General features: G+C 40.1%; 1 protein-coding gene across 3 annotated transcripts in view; it reads left to right on the top strand.

Moving 5' to 3' along the window:
* LOC148357417 (solute carrier organic anion transporter family member 1C1-like) overlaps positions 1-17464 on the top strand; it is a 47398-nt gene that overhangs the window by 26892 nt on the left and 3042 nt on the right. For all 3 annotated transcript variants that reach the window (XM_088346831.1, XM_088346833.1, XM_088346832.1), the window contains 2 exons: positions 5177-5342; positions 9391-9640. In XM_088346831.1, coding sequence (XP_088202957.1) covers positions 5177-5342; positions 9391-9640 — 416 coding nt within the window. The remainder of the gene's footprint in view (positions 1-5176; positions 5343-9390; positions 9641-17464) is intronic.

The following is a 17464-nucleotide window of genomic DNA, read 5'->3' as shown; positions in this document are numbered from 1 at the left end:
GTATCTGATCTGACATCCTACATTGTCGTATCATTGCACCTTTTTAATGTGTGTGTGCGTATATTTGTGGTTTTCAGTATATGTCTTCATAATAATGCGGCCATTACCGCCCATTTATTTTCCTCGCTGATTCAAGCAGACAGGAAACCCACAGAGGTGAATAGTAGAAGTAGCAGTGTGATACCTGACTTCATCCTCATCATCTCAACATTCTGACATAAAAATGTAGAGTGTAATGGGGGGAGGGGGCATTTATTAGGGTCTCACAATCACGTGGTCTTTCCCTGATCAGCCAGCACATTTTCCTGCACCAGATGTAGTTTCACTGAGGCCAGTGCCGTTCTGACAGATAAATCTAAAGGCGGAATGAGAATTATTTGAGCATAACCGGTGGTTAGCGCACAGCCCCACTGTGCAAAGGTCCACGACTTAATTCCAGCTACTGCAGCATCCCTGTGCATGTTCTCCCCATACCCGAGTGGCTTTGATGATAAGGGTGGCGCACATGGACGCAGCGTCTTACAACTTTTCAGCTAATTTTTTTTTATCACCCTGCCCTTGTCTATTTTGCTTTCATTTCTGGACACATGCATGGCCAATAATACCTATAGTCAGGAGGAACTATAAATTTGGGTCTGCGTCTAAATTTCGAATATTTGGGCACTTTTTATACCCCCTTTGATATCCTGCAAGAAATAAAAAGGGTTGCGGGATCTCCGTGGGTGGCCAACCCACTTACGAAGCTGCGGAGAAAGCGTAACAATCACAAACAAAAGCGGGGCTGTCGCTCCGGCCATGGTGCTAAGCTAAGGGAGCTACATCGGCGAAACGGCAGAGAAGGACATGATGATGATGGAATTGTGCCTATTTCCACCAAAATTTCTTCATCGATCTTGCCTGTCAACCGACACCTGAGTCTCAACACACCGGAATGGCAACATCTTTTGTCGAATTCTACAAAGCCTTCAGCTAAGTTCATAGATTCAGCAAAGCTAAAATTTAGTCTTGAAGATATTAGATCACTTGCTCCTAAAGCTCTTCCTGGTGATGATCTCATTCTTGATCACCAACATAACCTGATTGGTCTGTGTGAGACCTGGTTGAGACGGGATGAGTTTATATCGTTAAATGAGGCTTCTCCCCAAGACTACGTGAGCTGCCATGTAACACGGTCTTTGAAGAAGGGCGGCGGTGTTGCATCTATTCCTGAAAAAATACTAGATAGATAGATAGATAGATAGATAGATAGATACTTTATTCATCCCCTAAGGGAAATTCACATTTCCAGCAGCATCCCTGAGCTGAGAACAGTACAATAATAAAGCCAAAAGAATACAATATACAAATACCCAGTGTGACGTGCAAATGCCCACTGTAGCGTGTTATATAGAGTAACTAAATAGTGCTACACAGAATACATATTGCAGTAAGATTCGGTAATATCCAATGTAGGTGGTGTGGTTTAATGTGGGCCTTTACTCTGCCGGGTGGAGTTAAAGAGCCTCATGGCATGAGGAAGAAAAGATCTCTTCAGTCTGTCCGTAGTACAAGACAGTGACAGCAGTCTGTCGCTGAAACTGCTCTTCTGTCTGGAGATAATGCTGTGTAGTGGATGCGATGGATTGTCCATGATTGACCTCAGCTACTAACTTACTCCCCGTACCTCTAATAATTATATGGCGTTTGAGGCTCTTGTCATTCGGTCTTCTTTAATGTCAATTTTTGTAGTAACTATTTGTCGCGCCCCAGGACCCTACTCTGTTTTCTTAGATTAATTACCTGAACTGTTGTCTGATCTAGTAACCTATGCAGACAAAATAATAATGGGGGACTTTAACATTCATATGAACTCCCCACTTAGTTCACTTACTGTTGTGTTTCGGTCTCTAATGGACACATTTCGTTTTAATCAACTGATTGATTTGCCCACTCATAAAGATGGAAACACACTAGACTTGGTTCTGACTCGAGGAGTTTCAACCTGGTGTTACCGTGTACTACCGTTATTTCTGATCATTATTTAGTTACATTTGAGGTGCAGGCTATATGTTGTATGAAAGAAACTAAAGGATTTAGCGGCCGCAATATTTGCACTGGCGTAGTTTCTGAGCTCTGTGATCTTCTTTCAGGAGTATTTGCATCGTTTCCTTTATATAAAGGCTCTATTGACTCACTCATGAATGAGTTTAATGCTACCCTGACTAGTGTCCTAGATTCCGTGGCGCCTACGGCTTAAATAACGACCTAAAAGAAGCACGCCTTGGTTTACTGATGAAACCAGATCGCTTAAACAAGACTGCAGGAAATCTGAAAGAAAATGGCGCGCTACCAAGCTTGAGGTTTTCCGTCAAACCTGGTGTGACAGCTTGTTAAAGGATAAAGCAGCGCTTGCCGCTGCAAAATCAGCCTATTTTTCAAATGTGATTGCAGCACAAACGAATAACCCCAAAATCCTTTTCGACACTGTGGCATCCCTAACAAGGCAACAGATTATTCCAGATAGTTCTACCCATGCTGCCTATGACTTTATGGTCTTCTTTAATCAGAAGATTAAACATACGGGAAAAGAACATGTAAATATGTCACATGTCAAAGGTCTGAAAATTATAGATGTGCGACATGGTAGCTGTCCAGGGATTTTTTTCCCAATTTAGTGATCTGTCACTTGATAATTTTAAACAGGTGTTGAATACGGCCAAACCAACTACTTGCCTGTTTGACCCGCTTCCGGGTTTGCTGATCAAAGGTCTTTTTGGGGTCCTTGGACCTTCAGTGCTAAATATTATAAACACATCACTCTCCTCGGGTGGAGTTCCAGCGGCTTTTAAGTCCGCTGTTATTAAACCTACAGTTAAACGACCCAACCTTGATCCAGAAAGCTTGTGTAATTATACACTTGCGTCAAACCTATAATTTTTTTCTAAAGTACTTGAAAAAGTAGTGGCACAGCAGCTGAATGATTTTATATCCGAGACCAATCTTTTTGAATCAATGCAATTAGGATTCAGGGCTACCCACTCTATTGAGACAGCCCTGATTAAGGTAACCACTAATCTCCTACTGGCAAAGGACTCCAGCGCTTCATCACTCTTGCTGCTGCTGGATCTTAGTGCTGCCTTTAACACTGTGGACCATAATATCTTACTAGAACGGTTGGAAAAATTGATTGTTCTCTCAGGAACCATTCTCTTATGGTTCAGAACCTACCTCTCAAATAGGACGCATTGTGTTAAATATAGTGACTTGACATCTGAGCCCTTTGGTGTTTTTTACCTGGGGTGTTCCGCAGGGTTCATTACTTCTTTTCAGCATTTACATGCTTCCATTAAGTGATATTATTCGCAAGTATAATATCAGTTTTCATTGCTACGCAGATGACACTCAACTATATCTTCCGATGGAGGAATCTGCCACACTAAACTGTGGAAATTTGGAGGCCTGCCTCTCTGGGATAAAAGAATGGATGTCACTCAACTTCTTTCGCCGTAACTCCGAGAGAACCAAAATGTTAGTTGTTGGTCCATCTAAATGCCGTGACTTGTTCTCAAAAACTGCTCTGAACATTGACAAATGTAATATCACCCAGAGTGACTTAGTCAAGAATTTAGGTGTCACATTTGACAAGTCTTCCAAACACATGTTAAGAATATTACTAGAACAGTTTTTTTCCATCTGCGCAACATTGCTAAAATTCGCCCTATGCTGTCTCAGTCCGATGCGGAGATTATAATTCATGTGTTTGTTACCTCCCGTCTCGATTACTGTAATGCACTACTCCCTGGTTTCCCGAACTCCAAAGTCAAGAGTCTTCAGCTGGTACAAAATGCTGCAGTGAGGCTTTTAACTAAGACAAGAAAGTTTGATCACATTACTCCGATTTTAGCTAACCTGCATTGGCTCCCTGTTAGCTTAAGATGTGATTTTAAGGTTCTGTTGGTCGTATACAAAATCATGTGGAATTGCTCCCTCATATCTTATAGATTTGATTTCCCCCTATGTGCCGGTCCGGAGCCTTTGCTCTGAAAATGATGGTCTACCCGTGATCCCAAGAGCCAAGAAGAGAGCCGCAGGTTCGAAAGCATTCTTCATTCGTGCCCCGGTGCAGTGGAATGCTCTTACCCCTGAGATTCGATCTGTAACCTCAGTGAAAATGTTTAAATCTAATCTTAAAACACAATTCTATTTTCTTGCATATGAATAACCTTTATTCGATGTTGACAATATCTGTTTATTATTTGTTATTGCAACATCCATTGCAGCCTGGTCATCCTGGAAGGGGGATTACTTCATGTGCGGTCCCTTCTCAAGGTTTCTTTATTTTCCTCATGTTGAGGTTTTTGAGTTTGTCCTTGCCCTCAGTAAATTTTAGATCAAAGGATGGTGTAATAATAGTCTGTGGTTTGCAATAATCCGTGGTCTGTGCAGCCCTTTGAGACTTCCTCTGATTAAGGGCTATTCATATAAACATGACTTGACTAGACTTTTCCCACACATTCCAAAAAACATGAGTAATTGGCCAGTCCAAATTGTCCATGGGTGTGGGTCAGCGAGTGAGTTGTCTACTGTATCTTTGTGGGCTCTGCGGCATTATTCAGAGTCTGTCTCTGAATAATCTTAATATAGATTATTCATTATTGTTTACTATTGTGTATTATTTATACTTAGTGGGAACAAAAACTTCCTTCATTAAACAAAAAATTTTGTTTTGAATCAAAGGCAAAAATACATGACCTATCATGCATTATAAACAGCACGAATTTAAAATACTTGGAGATTACGAAATAAGGATTTGTTTCATGATTGTCCAACATTTTACTGCTAAGGGTGCCACCATCATCAAATATCTTGTGAAAGGCCGGGCAAAATAATAATAATAACAGAAAAACTGTGCAATTTGGTCACTTTGAGTTTCCGTAGTTTGTATTCCTCCTTGTGCTTTGTAGCACACATATTCCCTTTGCCACTGTGCCGTGGTGTAGTGGAGGTTCAATTGCACTTTATTCTGGAAAAGTTAAAAAAGCCAAACACATCCGCGCCCCTCTAGACACATGAATTATTTGAAAAAAACAAACAAACACTGGTCTCTGGAAGAGAGAGGTATTAATTGTATTTTGTAAAATGGCAACAAACATATTTTAATCCAGCTGCTAAAATGAAATGTTTTTTTTTTTACCAGAATCCCTGAAGTGTCTTTTGAACCTCAGACATTGTTATCCCAATGCAACAGTGGCTGTTTCTGCTCCATTAAGCAATGGGATCCAGTTTGTGCCTACAACGGGATGACGTACGCCTCTCCTTGCCTAGCCGGCTGTCAGACCTCCACCGGCAAAGGAAAAGAGATGGTAAAGGCCCGATACCAAGACGTGTTACTGAAAACCAATCATAAGTTACAGTTACTAGTTACTTCATATAAAATGTAACTCAGCTATTTCCCAGAGTAATACAATTTACCGTATATACCAGGGGTCGGAAAACTATGGCTCTTTTTCTGAGTACATATAGCTCGTAGATAAAGCAGAAATTGCACAATTTTCTAATAAAAAATGCACGTCAAGCCGACTGTTTTGCACATGAAGCCAAGACAATGCTGATCTGAATAATTAGTTTTGTTTAGTCTAGGACACAAATTTAACCAGTTAACAGTCAAGGTGTCACCCTAACAGACCCAGTTTTGGCTGTAAATCGCAAAATAATCCTTTGTAATGAAGCACATTAAACAATCTACGTTCATTGTTAAAAACACTTTATGATGTAAATGTCAGGGCAGACCAGAACAGAGCAGGAGACCCCAGAGCGTTCGTTACAAGTCTTTTATTTGGGGAAGCGTACAGGGTTAGCGGGAGACGCGATGACCGTCGAACGTGAGCAGCAACGCCGTGAAGACAACTTCGGGACACGTAGCCAATCGTAGCGTGGGACGGAAGCAGGTCGAGTTTACCGGGACTGGAGAGAAGATCGTAGCGTGGAACGGAAGCAGGTCGGATCGGAGGCAGGCAGAATCAGGTAAACAAGTCAAAAATACACAGGAAAATCAGGCGAGTCAAACGGGGTAAAAAAGTAATCTTCCGACAAAGAGTTCTCCGCGTAACGCGTTTAAAAAGGGAGCATTAACCAATCAGGAAGCACATTCCAGCGCGCCACATGATTACCCCAGGTGGCTCCACTTGGGTAATCATGACAGAACCCCCCCCTCAAGGAACGGCTCCAGAAGTTCCCCAGAAAAAAATAAAATAAACCCACGGCACGTCACAGGGTAACACAGGAAAAATCAGGAGAGTCAACTCAGAAGAGTCGGACTCAGGGCGGGCATGTTCAGAAGACTCGTACTCAGGGCGGGCAGGTTCAGAAGAGTCGGACTCAGGGCGGGCAGGTTCAGAAGAGACGGACTCAGGGCGGGCAGGTTCAGAAGAATCGGACTCAGGGCGGGCAGATTCAGAAGAGTCGGACTCAGGGGGGGCAGATTTAGAAGAGTCGGACTCAGGGCGGGCAGGCAGCGGAGTCGGAGTCGAACAGGCAGGCATGGGAGTCGAACAGGCAGGCATGGGAGTCGAACAGGCAGGCATGGGAGTCATTGCGCAGTCATACGGCCGGAGGTGCCTTAGCCAATTTTGCCACGTCGGAAAGGACTTGCCGAACTGCACATTCTGAAGGGGAATTGCGCTGCTGATTCAGGCTTTCATAGTGGTCAGGGGGCAAATGTACGAACGCGGGGTCCATTCTGGTCGGAGGATTCTGTCAGGGCAGACCAGAACAGAGCAGGAGACCCCAGAGCGTTCGTTACAAGTCTTTTATTTGGGGAAGCGTACAGGGTTAGCGGGAGACGCGATGACCGTCGAACGTCAGCAGCAACGCCGTGAAGACAACTTCGGGACACGTAGCCAATCGTAGCGTGGGACGGAAGCAGGTCGAGTTTACCGGGACTGGAGAGAAGATCGTAGCGTGGAACGGAAGCAGGTCGGATCGGAGGCAGGCAGAATCAGGTAAACAAGTCAAAAATACACAGGAAAATCAGGCGAGTCAAACGGGGTAAAAAAGTAATCCTCCGACAAAGAGTTCTCCGCGTAACGCGTTTAAAAAGGGAGCATTAACCAATCAGGAAGCACATTCCAGCGCGCCACATGATTACCCCAGGTGGCTCCTCTTGGGTAATCATGACAGTAAAGGCACAAAACAAACCTTAACCCCCCCAAAAAACTTACCCAGAAGCTCTTGCAAAGCACCAAGACCAATTCAATTAAGTGGTAGGAACTAGCGGTGCTGTAGACAGGGCGCGCGCACTCTCATTTGCCCAGCGCTGTTGGCACTGAAGGTTAATAGTTGGTATCCTCGTTTGCAGTATTTTGTGATTTTTTTACAAAAAAAACTTTGATTGCACTTTGATTTGAAATCGAACCTCAACACTCAAGTAACCGCCGGAGGGAGACGTATTTTTAAGTGGTATATTGAGACTGATACGGGACACAGGCTCTGGCATAATTATTATTTCATAGATTTTATCAATCATCGAATGTCAGACAGTAAAATAAAATGCGCTGAAGAATTAGCTTTTGTTTGGAGAGCGGGTTCTGGTTTTTATTGAATTTCGTCTTAAGATATATGGTGTGGCTCTCTCGGAAAAGTAAATCTAAACATTTTGCTTTTATAGCTCTTTGGGTCAAAAGGGTTCCCGAACTCTGATATATACTCTCATAGAAGCCCACCCCCTAAAACTGCTTTAAGACTATTCATGATTCTATTTATTGTCGTTAACATAAAATGCCAATGAAATGTTATTGTTTACCTGGTATGCATTGTTTAAAAAATAAGATACAATCGAATACAAACATAACATAAAAAGAAGAGAAAATTAACAGCCACTCTTGGAAACAGTGAATAATTTTCTGGCTTGCAATCTTGAGAGCATGCAAATAAACACTTTGTCGAGACACTCCGCATCTATTTTGTCTCTTGGTTTCAAACTACTCAAAAAACTTTTCTATTTCTTGGTACAGTCCAAGATGTTTTTGTTTTTTTCTCCAGGCATTGTGTATTAGAAAAAAATTACAATAAAAAACACCATAATTCAGTGTTCTGTTTTGTTACAAAACTTTAAGGCCCATAAACATAAATATGTCCACTTGATGTCACCTAAGCCAGCCACCACTCAGAAAGCAACTGTAGTTGTATTTCTCTCTCTCTCTCTCTCTCTCTCTCTCTCTCTCTCTCTCTCTCTCTCTCTCTCTCTCTCTCTCTCTCTCTCTCTCTCTCTCTCTCTCTCTCTCTCTCTCTCACTATCTTTCTTTTTTTTTCTTTTTGTCACTCTCTCTCATGCTCTAACTCACTAACTCTCTCTTTCTCTCGTTTTCTCTTTCTCACTCTTTTTCTCTCCATCCTTTCTTTTCCACCTCTCTCTTTCTTTTTTCTCTGTGTCTCTCACTTTCACGCTTTCCTTCTTTTTTTCACTTAATAGGTCTCTTTCTCACTCCTTTTCAGTATCTTTCTTTCTCATGCTCACTGTTTTTTTTCTCTCTTCTCTCATTCTTTTGATCTTTCTCTCACTCTCAATTTCTTTATCTCTTTAATTATTTTTCTTTCTTTTTTTCTCATTCTTTCTTTCTTCCTTTCACTTTCTCTCTAATGTTTTCTGCTTTTCTCCCTCTCTCTATTTATTGTGCTCTCTTTTTTTCTCATTCTTTCTCCCTTTTTCTGTCTCTCTTACCTTATCCCTCTCTTTTACTTTGTTTTCCTGGTTCTCTCTATCTCTTTCATCTCTCCTTTCTTCTCTCTCTTTCTTTCTTTCCTTGTCTATGTTCTTGCACATGTCGACTGCACTATCTTTACTGCTCACCTTGCACAATGTCTGACCATTTCTTTTTTTCTGCACTATGATGACTATGTTTGCACCAATGCATATGCTGACAATTTTTTTTTGCACTACGATGACTTTTGCACCAAATGCAATATTGCACAACCCTTACGATACCAACGGTATTCCGATAACAACTGTATGTTACATCCCACATGCCGACATTTTTTGTGTAAATACCATGTAAATTATAACTATAGCCTTATCCCCCTTGTTTTATAACCTCATCTTCTCTGTTCCTTTATCTTCTTGGCTCATACCTCACTGTGAATGTGTAAAACTGGAGTGTCATGCCCAATTTCGTTGTCAAAATATGTTAACCCATTTTGTAACAATGACAATCAAGGTATATTCTATTTATTCTATTCTATTCTATTCTATTCTATTCTATCATAAAGACGAAGGCAACAAATCAGTTCAATTGTTTAATTAATAACGCATCACAGTGCAGTTACAGAGAAAAGTAATTGTGTTGCAGGAACACGCTCCTCTGTAGTCTATTACCATGACAACATTCAACATGAGTTTCCGCTTGGCTTTTGTAGGTGTTCCACAAATGTTCCTGCGTGACGGAAAAGTTGGCCCCCATCCAAAATACTTCAGCCGTGCTGGGCCAGTGCTCAAGAAACAGCAACTGTGACCGGGTCTTCAAAATCTACATGGCTTTGTCCGTGTTGGGCTCCTTCATTTCAGCTTGCGGGGGTACCCCAGGGTACATTGTGCTGCTCAGGTCCATACAACGAGACCTGAAGGCTTTTGCTTTGGGAATGCAGACACTGATTGTGAGAACTCTGGGTACGTCCTGACAATATTCATTTTGATTTGACCATGAGTGTGATTGATGGATCAGTTTGATTTTCAAAGTCATTTGCTTTACCAGCTTTAGAAAAATAGATGTAGTGAAACATAGTTTGTTATAAAGTTATTTTGTATAACAGAGTATTAATAGGCAAAATCCATGAAAGACAAACCTTCTTTTCCTTTTTTTAATTGTTCTATAGTGGAGGATGGAAACCTATGGTAATTAGCTAATGCTGTCCAAACCCGCACCCCATATTATCAGTAATATACAGTACATACATTTTATTAAATAACATCACAAAAAATCTACATGAAATTATAAATAGTATTAGTATAGAGTATTATTGTTTTTTAAGTCACTAAAGCGCTTTACAATGTACCCCCCCACACACACACACAAATTATTAAAAAAAAAAAAAAAATAAATAAATAAAAAAAAAATATATATATATATATATATATATATATATATATATTGATTTAACGTCATTTTGATTTACATATTTGTGCTTTTTTATATACCGTATTTTCCGCACCTAAGGCGCACCTTAAAGCCTTTATTTTTTTCAAAAACTTACCATGCGCCTTATAATACAGTGCGCCTTATATATGGATCAATATTAAGTCGCAAAGTCTTGCAACTAAGGCAAACAGCCGCTGACTAGATTTTCCCCCGAAGCTCAAAGTACGTCTGCGGTGTATGCTGGGATACATATGCCGGCGTTTCATTTCCCAGCCAATGTGTCAATCATCATTTGAATTGATCACTATTGGCTAAAGTTATTCGGAGGTAAAGGAGGCGGATCCTTTTTATCATTTACAGGCTCGCATAGGCTAAAGGGGCAAAACAAAGCCTGCAATTGGCCGAAAAAGATGAATGTGAATAGCAAGTTTGGTTGTCTACGGCATAGATAAAACATGTTTTACTGTTCTGTATTTGTAAATATTTTACTCTCTTTTACTACACTCACGGATACAAGAGGACCATGGTTGCACATTATTATTGAACGCAACGACTTCGGTGAGCTACTCCGGCTATATATTTTCCCAGTATCTTGTTTCAGAGTGATATCGATGTTTCTGTGATGTTTTTTTTTTAAATTAAACTCAATTCCAAGTGTTTATTGTCATAGGCACAGTAAAGTTGCAGGCGAAAAAGAAAATAGAAACTTGGAATGGTTGGCATTTCTTGAATCCCAAGACTTTAACCTTCCAAATGATATTTGGAACGATGCATTTGAGTGACATCGTACATACACTGTTTCCGTATATGTCTGAGACACGTATTTGCTTCTTTGCAAGCTTTCAGAATGTTAAGGGGGTAATAAGTGAACTATCTGACTGTTTTGTCGACGTTCCCATTGTAGCGCCTTATAATACGGTGCGGAAGATATAGGACCAAAAACTATTTTTTGGGGGTGCGCCCTATAACCCGGTGCGCCCTATAGTGCGGAAAATACGGTACACTGGAGATCCAAATTAGAAGACAACCAACGGACAACTGAATAATTAAAAAAAACCTCTATTTTTTTCATGAATATTATACTTTTACACAACTAAAATGTATTTAAGTCTACCACAGAAGACAAATGCAAAAGAGAACAGGTCATTGTGAACGTAAATATCTTGTCGTTTCCACACTGCAGCTGGAATTGCTTGCCAGTTTAGTGCTGAATATGGTAAGGATCTGTCTCGCGATACAGTGTTTTATTTTTTTTCCTTTCTTTGTAAAATGCCTGGCATGATAACTTGAAGAAAAATAGTTTGTGTTTTCGGTTGCACTACACGTTACCGCAACATCTAATCAAATAATACTAGCACTTTCACTTTCATCTAAGTTTAGACAATTCCCGCGGCAATTGTAAGAGTTGTGATGGATCTGGCAGATGTTGGTAGAGAACCGGTAGCGTTGAGTTGTTAGCATTATGAGTTAGCATAAAGTTATTAACTCAGGGAGATGTATTTGTTATTTTTTACTTGGTCCTTTGGGGGGATTCTGCCTCCCCCACACACCCCCCAGTACTGGCAAGTTAATTTGAGATGGGCCCACAACCGCTAGCAACAAGAATATGCCTTGGGGAGGTCTAAAAATCACATTCATGGTAATAACATAGTATAAACATTGTTTTTACACTTTAAAAAAAATTAAAATGTACCTGCTCAAAAGTAATGAGCCATTCTATTTGAATTGGCCCAGCCGGAATGCATTAAACCCATTCAATTTGCTGAGTTGTTAGCATATTAGCATTAGAATAATTTTTCAGCATGAAGAAGTTAGCATTTAGCCGTTAGCATCACTTTTTAGCATGTTCCCATCAGCATAACTCATCAACATGAGGCCATTAGAAAAATTTGTAAATATGAAGTCATATTCCGGTTTCCAACATGGCGGCGCGTGTTTACGTTGTGGCTAGTTGCTATCCGGCTATCCTACTATTTACCACTGTCCTCCTGCTTTCCTTTTTGGATACATGCGTGGCCAGTAAGACCTACAGCCAGGAGGAGCTCATCCGACTGGGTGGGCGTCTAAATTTCGACTTTTCGGGCACTTTCTATACCATCCATGACATCCCGAATGAGCTCCAAAGGGACTCGGGTTCGCCCTGCTTTCCCGCTCCACCGAAGAAAAAGAAAAATAATCGAAGACGAAGACGGCGCAAAGACAGAAAACAGAAGCGGGGATGTCGTGCAGGGAAGCGTGTGAAGTTGAAGGAGCAACGACATGAAGATCTGTCTAATAAAAAAAATTAAAATATTGCCATTACCAAAATTTTTTAGCATGAAGAAATTTGCATTTAGCCGTTAGCATCACTTTTTAGCATGTATCCATTAGCATAAATCATCAACATGTACCCTGTGCTTCCAGCACTTGGCAATGTAGTCGTGCCTTGCGGAGCCATCACAACTAATTATAATAAAAAGATTTTGGGGGATTATATTGACAATGTGCCTTGCTGGAGCAATCACAACTAATAATATTAATTTGGAAGAGATTAATAGTTGTGTGGCATTGCCACTCACAACACATTACAACTGTGCTTTTAGCTCAGTTAGTAATTAGTGTTCTTAGGGTTCTTTACTATGCATATGACAATAAACACTTTGAATTGAATTTAGTTTAAAAATAGACTCATCCGAGAAACATCAAGTTCGTTCTAAAACAAGATACCGGGAAAATATAAAACCGCATAGCTCACCTAAGTTCTCTTGCAGCCTTCACGTAACCATGGTCTTCTTAATACCGTGAGTGTAGTAAATCCAGGAGAGTAAAATATTTACAAATACAGAATAGTAAAAATGTTTTCTCTATGCCGTGGTGCAACCCAACCTGTGATTCACAATTATCTTTTTCGGCCAATTGCAGGATTTGTTTCGCCCCTTTAGCCTATGCGAGCCTGTAAATGCTAAAATGGATCCGCCCTCTTTACCTCCGAATAACTTTAGCCAATAGTGACTGATTCAAACGATGATTGACACATTGGTTAGGAAATGAAACGCCGGTATATAAATCCCAGCATACACCGCGGACGACTTCGCCTTCGGGGGAAAATCTAGTCGGCGGCTGCTTGCTTTAGTTGCAAGACTTTGCGACTTAATATTGATCCATATTTAAGGCGCATGGTCAGCTTTTGAAAAAAATAAAGGCTTTTAGGTGCGCCTTATAGTGCGGAAAATACTGTAACTGTAGTAACGTCTTATTTATTATTTACAAAACAACTATTCAATCAGATCAAATCATCAAATTCCATCCAATCAACAATAAACTAAATTGAATTTTAAAATAAATCAGAATAATCAAAGTCAATTCAAGTCTTTTATAAACAATGAAATTGTAATCGTATAAATCAAATAAATAAATTAAGCAGAAGTAGCATATTTACAGCCGAGTATTTTTTTTATCAAACACAAGCCAGACCAGGGGTTCGCAACCAAAATTAAAGAGCCATTTTGGACTCCAAAAGATTAAAATAAATAAATAAATAAAAAATAAATTAGGAGCCACCAAAAAATAGAAACCTTATAATGAACGCATGTATCTAAATTTGCCTCTTATCAAAATGATTAAGGTGAATGCAACACATCCTGTGGAGAATTACTTGACTACTCTGGTTTATTATACTACCCAAGTTTAACTTTGTTACATTATTCATGAATTACGAAATGTTTAATTGTTTTTATGAAATGAAAGAAATATAATTATGAAATACATTTTTTGACAGCATTTTTATTTGAGTATTGGTAACAACAACACTGATTCATAATGTCATAATGTTGAATTAATTTTGGGAGTAGCTTTGTAACCTGAAACATTTTTAAGTGGAACGCCTTGTGAATGTAAATTCATTCCAAGCCCTGCAAAAATACAATATTTTTATAATAAATAATAAAAAACACGGAACAAATACATCTTAAAATTAGATTGCACAATAAACATAAAATGAGAGGAAGATAATGTAAAGGAAACAAAGAATACATGAAATAATAAAAATCTTCGTTAACCTTTTAACTAGCCTCTTTGTTTGGTCCTCAGCAGTTTTGTTTCCCCGTGACGTAGGCTTTTGCCGTCTGACTGACTGGGCTTACACACTGATCTTACACTATATTAAGTCATTACTACCGATTGGTCTAGATGATTATCAGTTCGCGTATCGTGCGAACAGATGTGTTGAAAATGCACTGAACATTTGTTTGCATAGGGTTTTGGAACACTTGGAGAAAAATAACTCGTATGTCAGGATTTTATTTGTAGACTACTCATCTGCGTTTAATACCATCATACCTTCTAAATTGTATGTGAAATTAGGTGATGACCTCAGTTTTCCCGTTTCGATTTGTAATTGGATTTTGGATTTTTTGCTTGAACGTCATCAAGTTGTGAAAATTGGTAATCATACCTCGAAAGATCTCGTTCTAAACACCGGTACCCCACAAGGATGTGTTTTATCACCTTGTCTTTATTCCATATTTATGTATGATTGCAGATCCATTGATGATAACAATCTAGTTGTCAAATTTGCTGACGACACTACTGTTTCTAGTTACATTATGAACAATGATGAGAGCGCATACAGACGGAAGGTGGATAACATCGTGGAAAACATTATGAACAATGATGAGAGCGCATACAGACGGCAGGTGGATAACATCGTGGAATTGTGCAATGGAAATGATTTGACATTTAATTTGGACAAAACCAAAGAAATGATTATTGACTTTCGGACGAAAAACAAAAACCAGAAGGAACCTTTACTTATCAATGGCAAAAGAGGCGAGCATTTCAAACTTCTCGGGACTTTTATTTCAGAAGATCTAAGCTGGGCACTGAACTCGGAGAAAATTCTAAAGAAGGCACGCCAAAGAAGTTTCTTCCTAAGGAAGTTGAACTCCTACGATGTTCATTGAAAGTGTTTTAGCAAATTCTATTATTGTTTGGTTTGGTCGAATCACAAAGAAAGATCTGTCGAAGTTCAATTCTGTAATCCGCACGGCGGAAAAGATTGTGGGCACCGGTCTGACATCCCTGGAATCTGTATATAATGATCGAGTTTTGAAACGTACCTCAAATATTCTTAAGGATGAGAGTCATCCTGGTAATGATCATTTTTATCTGTTACGGAGCGGTAGACGCTTGAAGTCATTCAAGGGTACTAAAAGGTTTACAGTTATTACCCGAGTGCTGTCCGAATTTTTAACAATTGTAAATTGTAATTTCTGTTTTTCGTTCTATATTCGGAATGTTGAATGTTGTTAAATTTTAAAATTCTCACTGAGCCGAGACAACGAGACGATTTCCGATGATTTTTATGTGAAGATTATTGGTTAAATAAACTAACTAAACTAACTAACTTTTGACAATATATCGGAAGGATAGCCCAACCTTTCAACACTTTTTCAGGGTGATTACTTTCCACAAATTCAGAGACTTAATGGAAATTTGCCAAAATGTCTTAATTTGGGCTGATGGAATGATGGCTTCATTCCTCCTTGTTGTCTCTGAACTCAACCTGCACGGGGGGGTGTTTTCATCTATCTATCTATCTCTCTCTCTCTCTCTCTCTCTCTCTCTCTCTCTCTCTCTCTCTCTCTCTCTCTCTCTCTCTCTCTCTCTCTCTCTCTCTATCTTTCCATCTATCTTTCCATCCATCCATCTATCTGTCCATCTATCGACCTACCTACCTACTCACCTTGGTCATATGCCTCGAGAGGGGTGATCAGCAGCAAGACCAACACATACACAAAACAGAGAATAGAAAAGGGGAAAAAAGTAGCAAAAAACACACAAAAGATTTGACCATGGCCAACCCAAATGCCCAAACACCCAAACAAGTTAAGCACCTTGGCACCCTAGTTGGTCATGTTTCGTCGGGCCACAAGAAACATGCTATGTCACTCGGGTCAGGGTGACACAACACACTCTTCTGTTCAACAGCAGGGCCTGACAGTTTTCACTGGTTTACCTCTGCTGCATCATGCAGGTGCCCTGTCCATCCCTTAGAACACATACAAACATCCTAATATTATTTCACAACACCTCTCCACTCACCAACAAGAGCTCTAGCTTCCACTACATTTTGACCACTTTCTTGACGTACACGCATAACACCATCCATCCACGTCAATCACGGCCTTCCTCTTGGTCTCTTTCTATTTACTTAGGCCTTGTAGATCCTCTTTAACATTTGCTCCTCATCCATCCTCTCCATGTGTCCAAACCAACCAAGTACTCTCTCATCCACACGCTTGCTCATTTTCGCTACTACTTCAGTTCTGTCTCTCAAAATTTCATTTCTTTATCCAATCTTGTCACTCAAACTCTTGTCACACATACCCCTCAAACACTTCATCTCAAAAACATTTAATATCCTTCTCAAATCTGCATTCAGGCTCCAACTCTCTGCACCATACAACAGTTGGCACAATCACACTCTCATTTAGTCCTCTCTTGACATCCATACTCATACTCTTCTTACTCATCACTCTCCTCAGACCACCCAAAATCTTGCTTCCTTGATTCACTCTGTGCAATACCTCGCACTCCATTCCACATCACAACCCAAGTACCTAAAGCTTTCAACCTCTTCCAGCACCATGCCCACTCCATCACGTGAACACTCAATCACCTTAATGTTTGCAAGATTGAAGATTCACATAACTTACGAATATCACACTCTTCCAAACTCCATTACCAAACAGCGAATCAGATTTAAGTAGGTTGCATAGCCACGCCCACTTTTCCTCAGAATCAGCCACAAGCGCTGTATCATCTGCAAACAACAGCTGAATTACCTGCCACACCGTTCCACTCTTATCCATCTCTACAGCTCTGCCAAATACTATTGCATTCACCTCTCTCACCACACCATCCATGTATACCTTAAACAGCCATGGCGACACACACTCCTGTCTCACACCAGTCAACACAGGGAACCACTCACTTGTCTAACTTCCTACTCTTACACATGCTCGGCTGTTCACATAAAAACTCTTCAATGCTTCCAACAACTTTTCACCCACTCCATACATTACCATCACCAGCCACAACCCCTCTCTATCGACTCTGTCATACACCTTTTCCAAGTCCATGAAAGCCAAATAGACATCCTTACCTTTTGCTAAATATTTCTCACTGTTTCTTACTGTTTTTATACCTCCTATTATATTTTGCTTTGTTTTTATTGCCAGGAAATTTCTTCCTCTTCTTTTCTCCTAATCCACTTTTCTACATGTCTTTGGGGTCCATTGTGAATGATAGCCCTTTGTAGCTGTACCATACAGTAGACTCTTTACTGAGTGAGAAGGGAACACCAAGAGCATAAG

The sequence above is a fragment of the Urocampus carinirostris genome, chromosome 11 (genome assembly GCF_059441175.1).
Source record: "Urocampus carinirostris isolate Australia breed hairy pipefish chromosome 11, RoL_Ucar_1.0, whole genome shotgun sequence".
NCBI lineage: Eukaryota > Metazoa > Chordata > Actinopteri > Syngnathiformes > Syngnathidae > Urocampus > Urocampus carinirostris.
The sequence above is the reverse complement of the archived record's forward strand: the minus strand, read 5'-3'. Positions and strand labels throughout refer to the sequence as shown.